The 23,191-nt window shown below is 34.5% G+C and overlaps 1 protein-coding gene, 1 long non-coding RNA gene and 1 pseudogene across 2 annotated transcripts; all 3 read left to right on the top strand.

Moving 5' to 3' along the window:
* Positions 1-908: 908 nt before the first annotated feature.
* On the top strand, positions 909-2,824 carry LOC106296313. The gene is made up of 3 exons (XR_001261181.1): positions 909-2,069; positions 2,316-2,363; positions 2,466-2,824. It is a non-coding gene; the product is annotated as an uncharacterized LOC106296313 (long non-coding RNA).
* Positions 2,825-3,907: 1,083 nt separating this feature from the next.
* LOC106299530 lies at positions 3,908-10,156 on the top strand (annotated as a pseudogene).
* Positions 10,157-20,313: 10,157 nt separating this feature from the next.
* On the top strand, positions 20,314-22,006 carry LOC106299267 (shikimate O-hydroxycinnamoyltransferase-like). The gene is made up of 2 exons (XM_013735385.1): positions 20,314-20,769; positions 20,947-22,006. Exons 1-2 carry the CDS (start codon positions 20,344-20,346, stop codon positions 21,895-21,897), a joined length of 1,377 nt encoding a protein of 458 aa, XP_013590839.1. The 5' UTR covers positions 20,314-20,343; the 3' UTR covers positions 21,898-22,006.
* The last annotated feature ends 1,185 nt before the right edge of the window (positions 22,007-23,191 follow it).

Below are 23,191 nucleotides of genomic sequence, written 5' to 3' on the forward strand. Positions count from 1 at the left end.
CATTATTCTATTGTTATTATTCTGAACATGCAATATAAATAAAATTTCGACTAACCCCTTAGACTAACGACGAACACTATACCAAATGGGTTTAATTAATCACCATATGTATACTGCGTTTATAAAAAAAATTATATACACTAAATCTGAATTACAGACTAACTAATTGCACCGTAATATTTTACAGGCACAATATATTATAGTGTTAAAAATTTGATGTTTTTAACAGTATCTCAAATTTTTTTATCTATTACCAATTTGATTTAGTTTTTAACAGTAGGTCCAATTTGATTTAACTTTTATATATATTTCAAATTTAGAAATAAAAAATATGTAAACATAATTATGTTTTCAAAACAAAATTTGTTACAAGAATACAAAATTTGAATTTTTTTATAATAATAATATCACAAATCACGTAAACACAGGTATAATAGAGTTAGATAATACATAATACTAAACTATATTAATTTATTGATAAATTTTGTTTCATAAACTAAAATGGTTTAGTATATAAAATAAAACTCGCACGGTTGTGCGGGTCGAGATCTAGTTTACGTTATTACTAGTAATATGTTAAAAGTTAAAAGTAATATGATGTTAGCAATATGATGTTAGCGATATGTTAAAAGTTAAAACTAATCATTATATATATGTACCTATAGTCTTGTATCAAAAACAACACAATAATATATTATATTCTGATATATTTTACAAATATGAAACGCCGTATGTCTAAAGAGTATATGGTAGGTTTCTTAAAATCTTTCAAATGAAAACCGAATTTCATTATCTCTCATCTTGTTTAATTTGTTTTCATTATATTAAATCATTAGAAATTGTCTTCAAATCCCCGATGGTAAAGCTCTTATGGAACTTCGAACCAAATTTTCCATAGCTCTCCAAAATATATCATTGTTTTCCTTATCTATACTATATTAAAAGGATATATAATCAACAAGGAGAGTGTCCACGTCATTAATAAAATCAGCCAATTACGAAGCTTTAAATCGCCAGGTCATAAATCCCTAATTTTGTCTGAAGCGATCATCGATCTCATCTCGCTGCTGCTGAATCCGTACGAGACGATCCGTTTGATCTGTTCTCTGGAGCCAGCGTACCAACCGTATTTGAAGTTCGGATCTCCGCCGTTCTTACTCGCCATGGCCTCCGTGAAGATGCGAAAGGCTAGAGACTTGGCTCTCGTGGTGATCGCGTTCGGAGATTTCTTACGATCGTGGTGGCGCTTAAGCCGGAGAGGAAACACGTGGTGCTGACGTCGTGCTCTTAGTTCCCTTCGCGGAGAAGAAACGTTGAGTCGGTCGAGGAGGAGGAGGCATCATCGGAGAGGGGATCGAGAATTTCGCCGTTATCGAGTTCGATCTCAACCTGCGCCGCCATCACCAAGTGGAAAGAAAGTGCGAGAAAATGAGAGAGAGAGAAGTTTTTCTTGAGAAAATGTGGAAGAAAGCAGAGTCGTCCCCTCTCTCTCTCTCTCCAACGTTATAAACGATTTGCTCTGTATTATTCATCTTCACCTGAATGAAACTCAAGATCAAGGGAGGATGATCCCCTTTCAAGTATAGTATTTACTGGAGCTTTGCCGTGGAGTCCGTTGTGGCCGTGTTATTGACGTTTTAGATTTGAATCAGCCTACACGGACCTAACAGCAACAGGGATTCCAGCGGACTAACAGAAGCAGCCGTGGAGAGGCAAGGCAGGGACGAGATTAGCGGCCAGAAATTTGAAAGGAAATCTTCAGATAGTAAGATTGTCGGTGAAGAAGAGAAGGAAGATATGTCGCTTGGTAATGGTAGTGGTGGCTCTAACAAGGCGGCTACACATGACAAAGACAGAGATACTTCTCCTTCCCATGAAGGGATAAAGCTTTCTCTATGATTGTGCTGTTTAAAATGATCATTTATGCATAGCCTTGGTTTAGTATTTTTGGTTTATAAAGGTCATGACTACAATTCAACAGGGTATTGGAACGAGCTACTATGGGCAGCTTCGTGTTCTCTCTGGAGGTCAAGCACCTGGTGGGCACACTGCTTTATATGGACCATTCGGTAAGTGTTTAAAATACATTTTTGTGTGTTTCAAAATGATGCTTTACATCTTAGTCATATACTTAATTAAGAAAGCAGAGTAGCAGGATCACTCTTATTTCAAAATATGTGCTCTTTTTAGAAGTTTACATTTGATGTCATAATTTTGTGAATCAGTGTCTCGAGTAATCAAATTTGATGTCACCCTAACTTCAAACTTTTCTATTCACATTCCTCAAAACTTATTCTCTCAGTGTTTGCATGCAGGGTGATCCTGCAAGTTTTCATGCTGCTGTAGCAAAGACATGTTTTGAGGTACGGTAATATTCTCAAAACCCCAGACTTTGACTCCCTTTGCATAACAAATTCTTCTGCAGTTTTCTGATTCTAAGTATCTCCACTTTGTTATTCACTCAGCTGAAGAATCAACTCATCACTGCTAGCTATGTTGATGATGAAACATCCATGTAGATGGCTAAGAAATACTTGGATTATGATTCTTGGTGAAGTGACATCTCACAACTTGGATAATTGAGAATGAGGCTCATATCAGCAAGGGGAAAGTGAAGTCTTTCACGCTCTTCCTGTGGTAGCATTCCCTTTTCTTCTGCAGCAGATAATTTATTAGCACAGATTGAATGACTTCAATCTGATGTATTCAAATCATGCAATAATGTGATCAAGAGCTCACATTCACCTTCCGCTTTTTAATATTTATTATGTATCTTTTTTTTTGGGAATCATAATAAGCAATAATATTTTACAGTACATATGCATTACAATTACAACCAAAAGAAAATTAAAGAAAAACAGTGAGCATATAAAGTCAGCTTAAAAAGGGACCCCATAGAGAAAATACATTTAAAAATATATAGTAAATTATTAAATAAACAAAATAAAATTGGAACAAATTTAAATAGTAAATATATTTAAGACTCAAACAAATATGTATAATTTTAAATAGTAATGACCACTATTAAATTCTTATGTAGTTTATCTGATTTAATTATATTTCCAGTTAAAATGGATTAAACTTCACAACTTATTACTTATAACTTCATTAAACTCATCAGCAATTTTTAAAAACTAATTCTAACTATTAATATAGTTAATTAAACTAAAACAAACATTAAAATGAATGCGGCATAGCTTTTGAATGGGGTGAGTCTTAATTTTTTTTTTTTTGACAACATGGGATGTGTCTTAAATGGGGTGGGTTTTCCCATTTTATCATCCATATACTCCAATGTAAAGAACATTACCATTAGATTATTTTGGTTTGACATTAGAAGTTCGGTAGCTCATATAAATCTAACACCATGTCATGTTGTTAAAGGTTTCGGACATTAGTAAATTAATAAAAATGTAGCAATCAATAATGTGGACTTATTATAGTATATATTGTAATCAGTCTAAGTATAAAAAAATATTTATATTCAGATACAAATTATAAAGTAATTTAAATTTAATTAAAATATATGGAAAATAACCCGGGCGTAGCCCGGAAAAATTTCTAGTCCTATATAAAATATACAACCCAAGATGAGAAAACGAAGACAATCAATGCAAATAATAGATATCTTAAAACATTAATTATGATGTATATTCTAAAACTAATTCAGACTCGATTTTATTTAAAAGAGTTGGCCTTTTTGTAAGCACAGTAAAAATTAAATAAAAAAGTGTTAACTTATAAATAAATCAACCGTTGTAAAAAACTATAATAAGAAATCACCCGAAATGTTTGAAAATTTCAACTAAATCTCCTAAACGCTGGTTATAAATTATCTTCTTCACAGCATCTTCCAATAACCCAAACCACACAACATTCTTCATTTCCTCTCTAAAATCAGCAACCAATGGGAGAAGCGGCGGAGCAAGCACGTGACTGTGACTTCCACGTGACCACCACTAGGAAGCAGCTCATCATGGCGGCTCTTCCACTCCAGGACCACTGGCTCCCTCTCTCAAACCTCTAAAGAATGTGAAGCATGATCTTCTTAACATAGAGAATAGGTTTATATACAACATTGGAAGCAGACTGATAAGGAAAGCTATAATTATAGAGAATATACAATCTCTAGCATATCATATGAAATATCTTCTTTATACGCCCCCGCAAGATGGAGGGAGAGGTCGAACTCCAATCTTGGAACACGCCATGTTGAAGCTGAGGCGAGGAAGAGGCTTTGTTAAAGCGTCAGCTAATTGATCTTTAGAGGAAACATGAGTGGCGCACAAGGAACCTGATTGCACCTGTCCACGAATGTAGTGATAGTCAAACGCAAGATGTTTCATACGAGAGTGAAATACTGGATTTGCACTCAAGTAAGTTGCCCCAATGTTATCACAATAGATCACAGGAGCTCGAGGTATGGTGATATGAAGTTCAGTGAGGATATTACAGATCCACCTAACCGCTGAAGCTGCATTCGCAATGGCTCTATATTCAGCCTCCGTTGAAGAACGAGCCACACCCGTTTGCTTCTTTGTAGACCAGGAGATAGGCTGGTGACCCATGTAGATGATGTATGCATTAGTTGAGACATAGTCATCAACATCACCGGGCCAATCTGCATCCGAGAAAGCATGTAAGTTCAACGTATTACTGGAGCGAAGGAGAACACCATGTGTAGCAGTGCCTGCTAAATATCGTAGAACTCTCTTGGCTGCTTGCCAATGCTCGTCTGTAGGTTTATGCATGAACTGAGAGAGCCTATTAACTGCGAAGGAGATATCAGGACGAGTGAAAGCCAAGTATTGTAAGCTTCCGACCACCATTCTATATTCTGTGACGTTCGTAATTGGATTGCCTGACTGTAACGACAGCTTCGGAGTCGTTTGCATAGGAGTGGCGACTGGCTTGGCTTCGAACATATTTGTTTTGACAAGAAGATCGAGAATGTACTTCCGCTGCATGAGGTGTAAGCCGTGACTTGTTCTTGTGACTTCAATGCCAAGGAAGTAATTGACATCTCCTTGATCTTTGAGAGAAAAACGTTCACCTAAGGCAGCAATCACACGTGAAACAGCATCATTGTTGTTACCTGTGACCAAGATATCGTCTACATAGACGAGTACATAGACAAGAAGATTGTTGCGACTGTGAAAAAAAAGCGAGGCATCAGCATAACTGTTGGTGAAACCACAGAGGATGAGAAAGTTCTTGAGTTCCAAATACCAAGCTCGGGGAGCTTGCTTTAAACCATATATCACTTTCTTGAGTCTACATACATGAGTCGGACGATCTGCATCAATAAATCCAGGAAGCTGGTCCATGAACACTTCTTCATTTAGAGTTCCTTGTAAGAAGGCTTGATTGACATCAAGTTGCCGTACAGGCCAAGAATTACTGACCGCATATCCAAGTACAAGGCGAATGGTAACAGCTTTGACCACAGGGCTGAATGTTTCTTTGTAGTCTAGACCATACTGTTGATGATTTCCTTTAGCAACCAGACGGGACTTTCGTTTACCAAGCTTGCCATTAGGTAGTAACTTGTTCTTGTAAATCCACTGACATCCAATCACCTTCTGTGTAGGTGAGGCCGGTACTAACTCCCATGTATCTTTTTCGATTTGACCAGTGATCTCCTCAGACATTGATTCACGCCATAGTGTATCTTTCATAGCTTGTCGAAAAGTTGCAGGTTCTGGTTCAATGATGTGGTCAAGAGCGGCAGTGAGGCTGAACTTTTTAGTTGGTTTTGAGATCTGATTTTTAGCTCTAGTTCTCATTTGATGGGTGTTTTGCGGTGATTGTTGCACTGAAGTAGTAGCAGTGACAGTGGGGACTGTAGTTGGACCAGTGGGTCTTTGGGAGGTGGAGGTGGTTTCTGTTATAGTGGTTTGTTGATTCGGGAGAATGGTTGAGCCAGTGGGCCTTTGTGTGGTGAGGGTAGGCTGGTCAGGGTTGTTCGGGTGATTTGGGATATTAGTTTGACCAGTAGGGTCTGAGAGAGGGGAAGAAGACGTAGTAGCATGAGTAGTAGAGTTAGAGTTTATAGAAGGCAATACCTGAGATGCAAAGTCGACTGGTGATTAAGATGATGCTGGAGTTGGAGTCGCTGATGATGAGAACGAGACAGTAGGGTGAGGATCTGAGCTCGGGGGCTGTGAAGACGGAACCAGATGAACTTTTGTGACCATGACAGGAGTAGAAGAAGCCTTCTCTTCACCACGTTGTTGTGTTGGTGGTACAGAAAGCAGAGAATCTGTTTTGAACGGGAATGTAGCCTCATCAAATTGGACATGACGGGAAGTATACATGCGACCAGCAGAGACATCAAGACAGAGATACGCACTCTGAGTCAAAGAGTATCCCATAAACACACATGCTTTCGATCTGTCCTGCAGCTTGTGTGCTGTATATGGCCTCAACCATGGATAACAGCAACAACCAAAGATTCTCAACTTCTCATAATTGGGAAGCACATTATGAAGCTTTTGATATGGAGACTGATCAGATAACACAGCAGTAGGAAGACGGTTTATCAAGTAGACCGCAACAGCAAACGCATAGGACCAATACTTCTTTGGGACAGAAGCCGCAGACATCAGAGACAATCCAGTTTCAACGACATGACGATGCTTTCGTTATGACAAACCATTATGTTCTGGGGTGTGAGACGGAGAGGTAAGATGAGAGATTCCATGTTCTTGTAGATAAGAGCGCAGAGCAATATATTCTCCACCATTATCTGAATATAGAGTCGCTATCTTTTGCTGAAAATGATTCTCAACTAACGGTTTGAACGCCATGAATACCTCTTTGACTTGTGACTTCTTCTGCAAGGAATACAGCCAAGTGTATCGGCTGTAATGATCGACGAAGAGAACATAATATTTGTTGTTATCAACTGAAGTTATTGGTGATGTCCAGACGTCAGAGAAGATATATTGCAGAGGTAGCGTTGAACGGATACTGCTTGTTTGGAAAGGAATTTTATGACTCTTATTGATGTGGCAATCAGAACAAACAACTGGTTTTTGAATAATCGAAGAAGAAGCAACAGGCAAAGAATTTTTAGAAATAATAGATTGCATAACTGGAGGAGAAGGATGTCCCAATCTTGAGTGCCAGGAAGCCATTGACGTCTTGATTCGGTAAGAGGACGAGAAGGCATGTGCTTGACTTGCACTCATAGGCTATTCATAAAGTTCATTCTTGGTTCTGCCTTGAAGAAGAGGCGTCCCCGTGCTGAGATCCTTCACCTGAAAATGAGCCGGGAAGAATTCAACAGAAACTTGATTAGTATTACATAAGTGATATACTGAAATCAAGTTCTTGTGAATACCAGGAACACATAGTATCTTGTCTAGAGCTAGATTACAAGATGGAGAAGATAAAAGAGTTGAACCGGTGTGAGTTATCGCAAGAGGAGAGCCATCACCGATTAAAACATCATCACCACCTTGATAAGGCTGATGCAGCGAGAGATTATTGAGATCATTGGTCATGTGATGGGTAGCGCCACTGTCAAGGAGCCAATTGTTGGCTGAGTAGGGTGAAACCATTGCTGCGTTAACTCTTGGTTGCCAAGGCATGGTTGAAGCATTCTGAAAAGACTGAGGAGAACTCTGCTGCAGGCTCTGAAGTTGAGGACACCGACGCGCACTGTAACCTTGCACGTTGCAGAACTGACATTTACCAAGATAGGGCCTTGGTTGCCGTTGGCCAGAACGGTTGTACTGCTTCTGATTGTTGTCACTCCAGTTGTTCTGTGGACGTTGAGATTGACGTTGATTGTTGTTATTGAAACGAGAGGAATTGCTATTGTTGTTGTAAGCAACGTTAGCAGTGACCGGAAGGTGCAGCGCAGGAGCAGCAGTAAGGAGCTTGATCTCATGATTTAAGAGACGCTCGTGAAGCTCAGTAAGAGAAGGTGGCGTGTCTCTTCCCTCAACCTGATCAACTATCGGTTTGTACTCATCTGGAAGCCCTTCAAGAATAAACTCGATTTGATCTTCAAGTTCAAGAGGCTTGCCAAGAATCGCCAGTTTATCAATGCGCATAGTGAAGCCCTGAAAGTACTCATCAATGGAACGTGTACCTTTAGTCCAAAGCTTCATTTGATTCCGAAGTTGCTTGATGTGCGCTCGGCTAGGTTTTGCATATGTAGATGCAAGGGTTTGCCAGATCTGCGCAGAGGTAGTGGCTCGCGACACCACAGGCTGAATGGAAGTGGAGATGGCACCAAGGAGGGCGCTGAAGATAAGTCTATCTTGTCTCTTCCAAATGGCGAACTCAGGGTTGACTATAAGCTCTTCATTAGCGGTAAGAGTTTCAGTCGGGACAATCGTCGATCCATCTAAGTATCCAGCAAGATCATAACCATCTAGGAGGGCATGGATCTGGAGACTCCACATCAAGTAGTTTGTGGAAGTCAACTTGGTTACATTAGAGGTGTTGAGGTGAAAGAGTGTTTGAGTTAGTGTTTGGATTGTTTCACCGTGAAAGTTGGAGTTGTTGGTAGCCATTGAAGCTTTAGCTTAACAGAGAAGAAGAAGAAGCTTGGCGGCTAGATTTTGAAAAAAAAAAATTAGGGTATCGATGGCTCTGATACCATAAAGAATGTGAAGCGTGATCTTATTAACATAGAGAATATACAACATTGGAAGCAGACTGATAAGGAAAGCTATAATTACAGAGAATATACAATCTCTAGCATATCATATGAAATATCTTCTTTATAACCTCGACCTCATCCTTCCTCCTGTCCACGTCAGTGTTTGTTTCTGCTACAAGAAACCACGTAACATGACTAATTCAATGGCTCATGAAACCCTCAAGACGGCTTTGGCGGAGACTCTCGTCTCCTATTATGCTTTTGCCGGCGAGATTGTCACTAATCCCACCGGAGAACCTGAGATTCTCTGCAACAACCGCGGTGTAGATTTCATGGAGGCCGGTGCTGACGTGGACCTCCGAGAGCTTAACCTCTATGATCCTGATGAAAGTATTGCCAAGCTTGTTCCCATCAAGAAACACGGAGTCATAGCGATTCAGGTAACATTTTTTGTAAAATTCAGGTTTATCATGTGTTTCTAGATTAAAACCAACCGAAGATAATAGATTTATCATAATCCTTTATATATTAGTTTATTAATTTTCTATTTTAAGGCAGTAATAGTTCACTAGCTACAAAAACATAACTCTACTTTTGTTTCGTTGTCTGAACAGGTGACTCAACTGAAATGTGGGAGCATAGTTGTGGGATGCACATTTGATAGCGGATGCATACTCCATGAACATGCTCCTTGTATCGTGGGCCGAGATCTCTCGGTCCGTGTACCAATCTCTTGTGTACCATCGTTTCGAAGATCTCTACTAAACCCTAGACGACCATTAGTCGTGGATTCATCTATAGACCAGATGTACATACCTGTCACGTCCTCCGCAAGAAACCACCAATCCAGACAGTATCCTCGTGAGCCGTCTCTATTACATCAAAGCGGATGCCCTAGACGACCTTCAAGCCCTAGCTAGCGGCTCAAAACGTAGGACGAAACTTGAATCGTTCAGCGCGTTTCTATGGAAACTCGTGGCCAAACACGCGGCAACAGATCCAGTCCCGAGCAAGAACTCGAAACTAGGAATCGTTGTTGATGGAAGGAGGAGACTTATGGAGCAAGAAAACAATACTTACTTCGGAAACGTACTCTCAATCCCATTTGGTGGACAAATGATCGATGACTTGGTCAACAAGCCATTGTCTTGGGTAACCGAAGTGGTTCACAGGTTCTTGGAGACTGCTGTCACCAAAGAACATTTCTTGAACTTGATTGATTGGGTTGAGACACGACGCCCAACACCTACGGTTTCAAGAATCTACAGCACCGGGTCGGAGGACGGACCCGCCTTTGTCGTTTCTTCAGGGAGGAGTTTTCCGGTGACCCAAGTGAATTTCGGGTGGGGCTCGCCGGTGTTCGGGTCTTATCATTTCCCATGGGGAGGTAATGCAGGATATGTGATGCCTATGCCGAGCTCGGTGGAGGATGGAGACTGGATGGTTTACTTGCACCTCACGAAAGGACCGTTGAAGTTTATTGAGGAAGAGGCTTCTCAAGTGCTTAAACCTATTGACAATAATTACCTCAAGATTTAAAACCCTAATCTTTTGGTTAATGAAATGTCAATTACGGGTCATTTGTGTTATGCTGTAGTATGTGATATTATCTTTGTGTTGCGTGCTTGTCGTATACTTGTATTTGAATTATTGTAAGATATGTTTCCAACCGTATGTTTTGTTCCATTACTTTGATGATGTTGCTCAATCTAATATTTCCACAGTAATCAGTCATGACTTGATTCTTTTTGGTTTATTAATAGCACACATTCAAGAAGCTGAGTCCGGGTAGTAAACACACCAAACGGTTCTATCAAGTTAGTAACACACTAACATTATTGATCAATTATATTCAATTTTGTTTGTCTACTGTAGGTAGTTAATTATTTACAAATGCTCTTATTCAATAAATTGAAACCACCTTCTTGCACTATATATGTCATGATACCTTAGTTATACGCATTTGGTGTCATTAGAGTGAAACAAAACAGAGTAGTTTTGACTAAAACCTAAATGGTACAACCGCATAAACATTTTTGAATGTTTGGTGTCATGAACATTTTAAGTATTCTGAATAAAAATATATTTTTAGTGTTATAAAAAAGAGAATAAACCTATTGACAATAATTACCTCAAGATTTGTGTTATCCATTCACATGTGATATTATGTTTGTCTTGCGTCTTTGTTGTATTTGAATTATGTGTATAATATATTTTGTATGCGTTCCAAAAAAAAAAAGTATTTTGTGTATCAAATCACAGCCCTTTGACTTTTCGTTCAATTATTGATGATGTTGCTCAATCTAATATCTGGACATTAACTACCGGGCTAATCTTGTAAATAACCCTTTTAAAGTTTGTCAACTCTAAAATAGCTTCAAAAATTCAAAGTGACCAAATTCTGTTTCATTAAAAGGATAAATGATAATTATACACCAATTTATAATTTTATTAATCATTTAGAATATAGAAAATAAATAAATAATAAAAATAATAAAATCAAAATTATATTTTCTGAAAGTTTTTTTGAATTTTCTTTTCAATTTTTTTTTTAGAAACATTTTTTCTTAATAGGAAGTTTAGGAAGACCTTCGTGAATATGTAGGATATCTTCCTGAAATTTGCAAAAAAAAAAAAAAATTATGAATTCAAGAATGCTTTAAAAGTGTAATTAGATTTTTTTGAATATAACTTGTATATATATTTAGCAATGTTCGAGAAATCGCTAGACGGTAACTAGGCGCTTTGTAAGGGACTAGCGACTATGAAGATTATTCAGAGCCTAGGCAAGGCATAGTCGTTAATGAATTATTGATTTAATATATATTACATTTATATAAGATATTTTAGTTTATCGGTTAAATTATAAAATTATTTTAATGAGTTATAAAAATAAGATATAGAAACAAAAGAAATTAGACAAAATTGTGAATTGTACCAACATTATTGCTTAATATAACAGATTTAGATTAGTTTAGATCGATTTAAACCGATTTTAGTCGATTCAGAATAGTTTAAACAAATTTAAATCTCATAGATGTGTATATTTTCTTCCTGAATTTAACCTATATAAATATTGAAATATTTATAGTATTTTTAGAACCATGATATTTAGGAAGATGTCATACATATTTAAAAATATTTTACTAAATATACATATATTTCTGATTCAGTAAGGTATTTATAAATATATATTTATGAATGTCTTCCTAAATATAAAATTAATAATATATTTTAAATACATATTTATGAAATTTTCCTAAATTTAATAAATATTTATACACATTTTTCAATATCTTCTTAATTTTGAGAAGATATTATACTTATTTAGTAATATTTCCTAAATATGCATATAACTCAAATTCAAAAACATAGCATGCACATTCATGAAGACCTTTCTATAATTTAATAGTTATTTAGGAAATGATAAAATTATCATTTACACAGTTGGTATAACTTATTTCGGTCACTTTAACCCTTGTGATCTAGTTTGGAAACAAAAGTACGTTTTGAGGTTATTTCTGTTAATCTACTTGATTTTTCAACAAAATACATTCAAGAATTTGAGCCCGGGTAGGTAATTTACGCACCAACATTATTAGAAATGTAATAATCAATTATATTTTTGTTTGTATATTGTAGGTAATTACTACGATTGCTCTTACTCAATACATGAAACCACCTTCTTGTACCATGTCATTATACCTTAATTATATGTATTTGGTGTTATTTTTTAAAACACTTGATAATTATATTATTACAAACTATGAAATATTACATATAAAAATATTATAAAATTACACCCAACAATTCTATCTACTTTATGAAAATTCACGTTTGACTAAGCCACCAGAACCGTCATACGAGAATCATGTTTAACGGTATTTCTTACACCGAGCTGAAGATTTTGTATGAACTCTTTTTCATAAATCTCAATAATTTCTCATTTTCTAAAACTCGAAACTCAGATTCTCCTGATGTATAGACAACATTAATGAATTTTTAGTTAAACTGTTAGACTAAGGGTTTCCACGACTGTATAATTGTTTTAAGTTTGGTGTCAGAAAACGTTTTAATTATTATAAATAAACATATGTTTTGCTTGAATATCGTTATGGGGACTTGGGAATTGGGATATAGTCTGTTGAATCCAATAGTTATGAGAATTAGTAAACAATACTGTCGAACTGCCATTAAGCGCTTCTACCACCGGTAGCGCATGTTGCCTAGCTAGTAGCTCTCTTGGTTTGGCATGTCCCCAATGGAAAAATGAGTGATCCGTTATCCTGCAGATCATGGCCTTACCGCTCGGCCCTGTTCTAAAACGCGACCGCCATGACCGGATTTACGGCGGTTAAACGCTCGGCGGTCCCTGGCCTTGGCGATTGACTCCTACTCGGCGAACTAGGCGGCTGGTACAAAAGATCTTCGTTTTTGGTCATTCTGATACATGAAATCGGTTAATATATAGCTAATCTATAGTTTTAAAGTTTTAATCGTGATTAAACGTAACAATAATGAAGATTAGAAGAAGAAAATCAATGGCGGCTAAGAAGAAAAGTTGCGTAACCCAAGAAGAAAATAAATCCCGTTTAATCTCCGATTTTTACGTTAGGAGCTAACCCAACCCGAGCGCACGTACATCGTTTACCGAGTTTCCGAACCTGGGTAAATATTATATATGTGAATAAACAATTACATACTTTTTTGAATTAACAGTTAAATACTTTAAAAGACATTTTTTTGACAAATGGCTTATATATATATATATATATATATATATATATATATATATATATATAGGTAATCAAGAGCCTACTAAGGCAAATTGTTTCGAGCCTTTAAGCCGAGTACAAAATGGATCTAGCCCAATAACTTAAGAACTTTAGTTAAACCACAGAGAAAAGAGACTAGCGCCGTCATGGAGAAATAGAAAGACAGAAAGGGAGACGATGATCATGGATATTCAATCGTCCTGCCATATCTGCATCATTGAGGAAGAGAGTGCAGGGAAGGGTGCCTGAAGGAGGAAATACAGGTTTTGATGAGATAGGAAGTAGAGGAGACCAGAGAATCGATGCTGCGATATCCATTTATGATGTAAGTTGATATGTTTTTTGTCATCAAAATATAAACTCAACTAAGACTCTGCGAATCATCTGGGTAACTCTGTATCCATATGAACTATGTAAGTTGATACTCCCTCCGTTTCAATTTAATTGTCGTTGTAGATTAAATTTTTGTTTCAAAATAAGTATTGTTTTAGAGTTTAATGAAAAATTTATTAATAATATTCTCCAGTTTATTTTTTTATTGGTTGAAATATAGTTAAATGTATAGGTAATGATGTTTTTATTTTGAAAATATGCAAAATTAAATGTATTTTTAATCTGTGTGAATAAACCTAAAACAACAACTAAAATATAAAAGTTGGGGAGTATGTAGTATTGACTGAATAGATGTTTCTAGCAAACTCGAGCTTCGTTCTTGTGCGGTTGTACGATTTAGGGGTTACTCAAGCCTACTCTGATTGTTCTTGGTAACACTGATAGCTATTTATAGATTTAATAAATATTAGGGAAAATTAATATTATTTATATTAATTTTAGATATGTAAGATATTATAGACTTTAGTTTACGACCTTATAACAATAATAAAATATTATACATGATAATTTTATCTTTTCCACTTGCATACATATGTAATTCTCGAAATTACATATTAATGTATCATGAACGTGAACATATTCACCCGTAAATACATATTATTATTTTTTTAGCAAAATCTCAATTTTACCACAAGTTTGATACCATTTTACCCTATTTACTAAACCATAAACAATAGCCATAAACCGTAAATATTCGAGTATTTTTTTATTAATCAAATTTTATCACAAGTTTGAAACCATTTTCAAATTTACTTTTAAATGATAATAATTTTGATAAATACCCTGAATTTTTAATAAAAAGATTAAATTAACTTTCTTAAATCATTTTTAAATGTTTAAGAATAATTTAAAAATATTTATAAAATTTTATAAATCCAACCTCATCCTCTAAATAATAAACCGTAAAAAATAATCACTAACCATAACCCAAATGTTAGTGTATTTTTATTGAGTGCATTTTTGAAAAATAGTACTCAATTTATGGTATTTTAAGTAATTTCTCTTGTTTTTATACTTTCTTGCGCTATAAACATGTTAATTTCTTACATACCAGTAAAAATGTTAGTTTGCAGAATGAGGTTTGAGATAGTTATTTTATAAAATTATTTTTTTAATGATCCATATGGTTCAACCAATTTGACCAAATGATCCATGAATGATTTGAAATATATTACTTTTATCGGTTCGTTTCAAAAGCATTATTATGAATCAAATAAGAAGATAGGACTTATGTTTAAAATCTATACTAACCCGTAAATATATATATTTTTTCACTCCGTTAATAATGATTTAGTTTGATATTTTGGACTCTCTTTGATATTATTGCAGTGTAAATAAGTGCATAAATTCGTAGAATGATACTATTTAACATGTCAGCGACAATCACTAATAACAATTGTGTTAATAGCTTTTTTTTGTCAACGTTAATAACTTTAATAACACATTTCTATCTATCTATTATTATTATTATTATTATTATTATTATTATTATTATTATTATATTTTTTCTATTAATTGACTGTGGAATTGCTTTCTCCCTTGACTGCTGAATCTTGAACGTTATTGGCTTAGGAACACGTATATGTAATCTAACTGGAGGAGTCGATAATTTACTAAAGTAAACTGCATTCGAAAAATAAATGTATACCATCATTACCAATCGTATTATTTTTGAAAATAGAAAGGAAACAATAACTAATGAGATAATGCTTAGTCTTAAATCTCAAACTACAGATTCTAAATGACGTGTTAGATAACTAATGTATTCATATATATAGTTGTTGACCTTATCAGACCAATACAGTGATCTTCTGGTGGTGACTTGGCGATCTAAACTCAGTGTATTGTCTGTTTAACTATTCATACCATCAAACAGTTAACTAACGTGTTGTACAATGAGATCACGTCCGAGCTAACGTGGATGTTTTTGTTCTTCTTATTTTAATCAGTTGTTTTTTTTAATTAGTTGTTAACATTTTAAAAATTTTACATGCATGTTCCTGTGAATATATGTATAATTATTTTGTCTCCTACTGTAGTCTCACTATTCCCTGAATTCGTAAATTTATTTGCAGAAACGGTCGTCGTCGGCGATAAACCAATTTAATTATTCATTTTTTGTTTCATTTCTTTATCGAATCCGAACAATGTAAATAATTTTTCCCAACAAAAATTGAGGTCAACCTGCTAGGCTTGCATCGCTTTCACACTCCTCTCTGCTTCCGGTTCGTCCATATTTTCCTCTCTTGAAGTGTATTGTCTATCTCCTTATGTTCCTAATCAACTTTGTCTTTTTCCTTGTGTCTAGTTTATGTTTTACTGGCTGTACTAATCTGTCTTCGGAAGGTGCATATCACCAGTCCGGTTTATGGCTCCAGAAAGATTATATATTTTTGCTGGTTTGGTGTAAAACTTTGTTCAAGTTAATATTACGATGACAAAAAAACCTACTAGACACTTTTTTACCATTAAACAAATAGTTGGTTGTTATTTTTAATTATTCATGATCACCCATCTTACATTAGTTTTTTTTTAACCTTACCCCCCATCTTACATTAGTTAAGATCCCTGTTCGGGAACGCACTAGGCGCTAATCGGGCGGTCGGGTTGGGCCTAGCGCCTAAAGAAAAAATCGGAGATTAATCGGAAATTATGCGGGGCGGAATTTTTAGATAGTTTACTATGTTATAAGACATGTTAATCTTTAATTGTGTATAATATTAATACATTTTCATGTTTAAGATTGTATAAAACACACAAATAGAATATATAAACTTAATATAGTGTAGTTTTCATCAAAATTATGAATATAAATGATATTTATAAAATTTTAGATCAAATAAACAAATAAAAATATAATTAAAAATAAAAAAAAATAAAAAAAAATAAATAAATAAAAAAATAGATTAGGCCGCCACCTAGGCGGCTAGGCGGTCATTTAGGCGGTCTAGGCGGAAAAAATCGGATTAAACCGATTTGGCATAAATCGGGGCGGAAAAGTGACGCGTAGCGCCTAGACGGCCGATTTTTAGAACATGGGTTAAGATACACTACTTGATTTGTAGACGACCGAATGCAAAATTCAAATTCCAATATGTAAAACTTACGATGTACTCACCAGTGGTGGATAAAAAAAATATTTTGTACTAGGTACACTATTTTATACAGAATATTATTTGAAAAACTTAATATTTATATTATTAGTTAAGTATCATATTTGGTTAATTAATTAAAGAGGGCCAATAAATTTTTTTACTAAACTATATAGATAACAGAAAAGAAAGGAAAAATAACACGAAATGAATAGTATATGCATGAAATTCTGATTTATAAAAATCATGAAATTCTTTTTTAAAAAATACATGAAATTTTAGTATAGATGTTAATATTGGCATGATTCAACCATTTAAGATGCTAAACAACTTTAAAGGGGGGGGGGGTGTTGAATCTGAAATTTGAAATGATTTGATTTTAGTGAATTTTTAAACGATTTTAGGTGAATATTAGAACTTGGTATGATTTTTGTTAAAAAAATTCTAGAATCTCATCTAAAACCATGAGATTTGATTTTTTTTTTTTTTATAACTAAGAAACCCCTCTCAAACACCCTAAAAACATTTAAAGCACTGTAAAATCTTCAATTTAAATTTTGTTCAATAATAGTGGATTTGATAGTGTTTGTTAAAATGACAAGTTCAATAACACTAAATTTTAAAATATTTTTAAAAATCCTCGTTTGAATAACAGTAGAATTGCTATTTTAATATAAATCATCTGAAACTATTAGTTGAATACACTCCCTAAAAAATCTTTAATACTTGAATACAGCCCCTACGAAATCCTTAATACATACATAAAATTATAAATTTAGCATGGGGCACATGCCCACCGTCTCACAACATACATCCGCCCTTAACCAGAAAAACGTAGACATGGTTTTTTAGTACTACTATAATGAGATACTAGATTTTGATCCGCGCTTAAAAACGCGGGTTTTTTTTGGATTATAAAAAAGTTTTATAAAAATTAATGTTTTGAGATTGTTATACATTATTATTTCAGATTTTATCTAGCGCTGGTTTTTTTTTATTATAAAAAAGTTTTATATGAATTAATGTTTTGAGATTGTTATACATTATTACTTCAGATTTTATATGTACATTTTATCTAAATTTTTCATACGATTCAACAGTTTGCCAGACCTGAAAAACTAAATCTGAAACCAACCCGAAAATATAGGTGCAGTTCAGGTTTGAGTCATGGGCAAAGTACCTATTCAATATCTTTTTGGACCGCGAATCTTTGTTCCAGTTTGGGTCCTATCTGAGACTCGATCGGGTACCCAAAGTACCTGGAATGATTTGTGTGTACTAGGTATGTTTGGTTATTTCATATATGTTTTTGGCATTACAGATATTTTAAGTTTCTTGTTCGGGTTTTAGGTTATAGTTTTGGGGTTATGGGTAAAATTTCAATTTTAGAAAAATATATTTTGGGTTGGTAAATTTTTGGGGGTTTTCGGTTCTCCGGATTAGGTTTACGGGTAAAATTTTGGATCTTTTGAGTATATGAATATTTTTCAGGTATTTGTTTAAATTTCGGGTATTTTTGTGTTTTAAGTCTTTTTTGTGTTTTGGGTACTTCGTGTGTTTTTTTGTTTCTAATACCCAAACCAATCCGAACCTGTTATGTATTCAAAAATTAAATTTATTTTACAGATATTTGAATTATGAGTCCAAACCAATACGAAACCAAAAATAACCGGCCCTAACTTAAACTATAGATTTTAAAATATTTAGTTATGTCAAACGGTTAGGATCCGAAGAACCCAGATCCACAGATCCAAACATGAACCCTATGTTTCGAAACATTTTATCTCCTTTGATATAATGTAGAAATATTAAAGGATGTTGGCATAACTAAACTAACATATGACACATCTGATATATTTTAAATCAAATTTTCAAAAGTCAAGAGTTTAAATTAAATGTTTTAAAAGTCAAGATATCTTGTATATTTATGTGATTGAAATAATGTGGTTTGCTAAAACGTAAAAGGATAACAATTGTAGTTATAATAATTGTTGGAAATCGTGGGTTATTTATTAAAGTGTAATAAGTTTTAAGTTGTTGCTATAATAAAGGTATGTTATGATATTTGGTTTTATATTATAGATTGGACTAAAGAATGAAAGGGTCCAAACAATTTTCATAGGTAGATTTTTTACGACTCCTAGTATTGATAAGAAAAAATTAAACAACAAAAGTCCTCCCACATCACATATTAGTTCGTTTTCCTAAAAAAAAATATTCAGCTTTCATGAAGAAAATTTCAATTTCTATTACAACTGAAGTATGACAAATCTAAATAAATAACGGATGTAAATTTAAACTTAGGATCAAAATATTTAATCTCAAAATTCGTTAAATAGTGTTATATATAATGTATATAAGCCAACAAACTTTAAGATGGACATATAAGTATCACCCATACGATATAAAGACAAATGTCAAACCTTAATTCTTATATATTTGGGAATCTGTTGAGCATTCACATTAATAATTATACCATTGGGACTTAATTGATTAGTGTAATTATAAATTAAAAAATGAACAAATTTGAATATATATGTATATAAATCTATATTTCCGGTACTTTATATATATATATATATATATATAGGATCTTGAATTATAAACAGATATCAATTGTTTGAACATGATAATTTTAATTCAATTTAAATTTAAAGTCATAAAAATTAGATATATAGAGCAAATACTTGAACAAAAAAATGATTTTGACAAAAAAGTCTAGAAAATATTGATAACTGCAGATATTTATTTATTTATTTAGAGTTGAGGTTTTTAACATATTAGTATGTATTACTTCCATCTTCAGTCATATAATTTTTTTTCTTGAACTGTAGTCATATCATAATTCATGTTAAACATTCGATAGTCTATGTATAATTTTGATTGTTGTGGTGAATACTCACTCAGATAACAGTTGACAATATTATGAAAAGAGAAACTATTGATTGAAGTTACTCGCAAAAAAACTATTGATTGGTTGAAAAATGAAGGCACTCAAAAGTCAGAACTAATGAATATTTGAAACTTCGAACCAAAAAGTAGTTTCCAAAAGAAAAAGAAAAAGAAAAACTTCGAACCAAATAATATCCATAGGTCTGCATAATATATCATTATTTCTTATATCATATATAAATATTACAATTATAAATGAGCCGAGATAATAAGACGATGCCAATCAACGCAAATAATAGATCGTTAACACATTAGTTATGATGTGAATTCTAAAAATAATTCACACTTGATTTTATCTAAAAGAGTTATAACACTATAAAAATTTAAATCGAAGTGCTAAAAATAAAATAAGATTTCAGCAGTTGTAAAAAAAAAATTCAGAAATCAACCGAAATGTTTGAAAGTTTCACCCAATACTCTCCTAAACTGTGGTTATAAATTCTCTTCTTCACAGCATCTTCCAACAACCCAAACCACACGACATTCTTCATTCCCTCTCTAAAAACAGCAACCAATGGGAGAAGCGGCGGAGCAAGCACGTGAATATGACTTCCACGTGACCACCACTAGGAAGCAGCTCATCACGGCGGCTCTTCCACTCCAGGACCACTGGCTCCCTCTCTCAAACCTCGACCTCATTCTTCCTCCTGTCCACGTCAGTGTTTGTTTCTGCTACAAGAAACCACGTAGCATGACTAATTCAATGGCTCATGAAACCCTCAAGACGGCTTTGGCGGAGACTCTCGTCTCCTATTACGCTTTTGCCGGCGAGATTGTCACTAATCCCACCGGAGAACCTGAGATTCTCTGCAACAACCGCGGTGTAGATTTCATGGAGGCCAGTGCTGACGTGGACCTCCGAGAGCTTAACCTCTATGATCCTGATGAAAGTATTGCCAAGCTTGTTCCCATCAAGAAACACGGAGTCATAGCGATTCAGGTAACATTTTTTGTAAAATTCAGGTTTATCATGTGTTTCTAGATTAAAACCAACCGAAGATAATAGATTTATCATAATCCTTTATATATTAGTTTATTAATTTTCTATTTTAAGGCAGTAATAGTTCACTAGCTACAAAAAAAACATAACTCTACTTTTGTTTCGTTGTCTGAACAGGTGACTCAACTGAAATGTGGGAGCATAGTTGTGGGATGCACATTTGATCATCGTGTAGCGGATGCATACTCCATGAACATGTTCCTTGTATCGTGGGCCGAGATCTCTCGATCTGATGTGCCAATCTCTTGTGTACCATCGTTTAGAAGATCTCTATTAAACCCTAGAAGACCATTGGTCATGGATTCAGCTATAGACCAGATGTACATACCTGTCACTTCCTTGCCCCCTCCGCAAGAAATCACCAATCCAGACAGTATCCTTGCGAGCCGTCTCTATTACATCAAAGCGGATGCCCTCGGAAAGCTTCAAACCCTAGCTAGAGGCTCAAAGATGGAAGTTAAAAGGACAAAACTCGAATCTTTCAGCGCGTTTCTATGGAAACTCGTGGCCAAACATGCAGCAAGAGATCCAGTCCCGAGCAAGAACTCGAAACTAGGGATCGTTGTGGACGGAAGGAGGAGACTTATGGAGCAAGAAAACAATACTTACTTCGGAAACGTTCTATCAATTCCATTTGGTGGGCAACAGATTGATGACTTGATCAACAAGCCATTGTCTTGGGTGACCGAAGAGGTTCACAAGTTCTTGGAGACTGCTGTCACCAAAGAACATTTCTTGAACTTGATTGATTGGGTTGAGACACGACGCCCAACACCTACGGTTTCAAGAATCTACAGCACCGGGTCAGAGGACGGACCCGCCTTTGTGGTTTCTTCAGGGAGGAGTTTTCCGGTGTCCCAAGTGGATTTCGGGTGGGGCTCGCCGGTGTTTGGATCTTATCATTTCCCATGGGGAGGTAATGCAGGATATGTGATGCCTATGCCGAGCTCGGTGGAGGATGGAGACTGGATGGTTTACTTGCACCTCACGAAAGGACAGTTGAAGTTTATTGAGGAAGAGGCTTCTCAAGTGCTTAAACCCATTGACAATAATTACCTCAAAATTTAAAACCCTAATCTGTTGTTAATGCAATATCTATTACGGGTCTTTTGTGTTATGCATGTCATATGTGATATTATGTTTGTCTTGGGTCTTTGTTTTTTTTTTTGTAATATAATCGTTGACGTATTTGAATTATGTGTATAATGTACTTTGTGTATCTAATCATATATATATCCCTTTGATTTTTCGTTCAGTTACTTGGATGATATTGCTCAATCTAATATTTGCACATTGATCAGTTGATTTTTTTTCATCAACATACATTCAAGGATTACCAATTAAATGGTCAATTATATTCAATATTGTTTGTATATTGTAGGTAATATCTCACAAACTGCTCTTATTGAATATATGAAAATCTTCTTGCACTGTCATATTATACCTTAACTGTCCGCATTTGGTGTAATTAGAATGATTCCGTGCAATACCAAAACTCCTCTAACCACCAACGCCGAAAACAACCTCTTATATTTAGATGTTCAATACAGTCTGAGCATTAATATTTCTTCACAAATGATCACATATTTAGTATATTTAAAAAGAAAGTATACATGTGATGTGGATATTATGATATATGATTTAATTATTTAAAATTTTATATGTGATGTAAGTTGATAGGCCATAGGTAGTATTGACTGAGTAGATGTTACTACTAGCTATCTAGAGCTTCGTTCTTGTGCGGTTGTACCATTTAGGGTTTAGTCAAGACTACTCTGATTGTTCTTGGTAACACTGATAGCTATTTATAGATTTAATTATCCACCAGTTGGTTGTTTTGTTCATCTTCCTAGTGATTATATTTTACCTGATAAAAAAAATCATTAAGCAGATTTAACTACTAAGCCTAGACGTACCTCTGCTAATATAAACGAAATAATGTCTTTTACTAAAATACTGCATACTAATGCTTAAAAAGGTGACGCGTACACTAATCACTTTGTTATATAATATACAAATTTTCTTCAAACACTATGGTCATGTTTAGCATATCTGCATATGTGTCGTGTCTCGACAAAACATGTGTCACAGGTGGATGTTTTTCATAATCGGAAAGTTTTATAACGGAAATTGAATCTATAGATGGTCGAAATATATTTACCATTTAAGCTGGACCAGTTCTGAGATTAATTAAGTTTGAAATCATTTTAGTGATCGATATATCTATATTCTTAGATGGGTAAGAGCCGTATGATACATATATATTAAACATTTAAATTTGCGATTAAGAAAATGTTATGTTCTGCATTTAAAAAAAATATATAATTGCTAACTGTAATGGAAAGGTGACGCGTTCACTATT

The sequence above is a fragment of the Brassica oleracea genome, chromosome C6 (genome assembly GCF_000695525.1).
Source record: "Brassica oleracea var. oleracea cultivar TO1000 chromosome C6, BOL, whole genome shotgun sequence".
NCBI classification, from domain to species: domain Eukaryota; kingdom Viridiplantae; phylum Streptophyta; class Magnoliopsida; order Brassicales; family Brassicaceae; genus Brassica; species Brassica oleracea.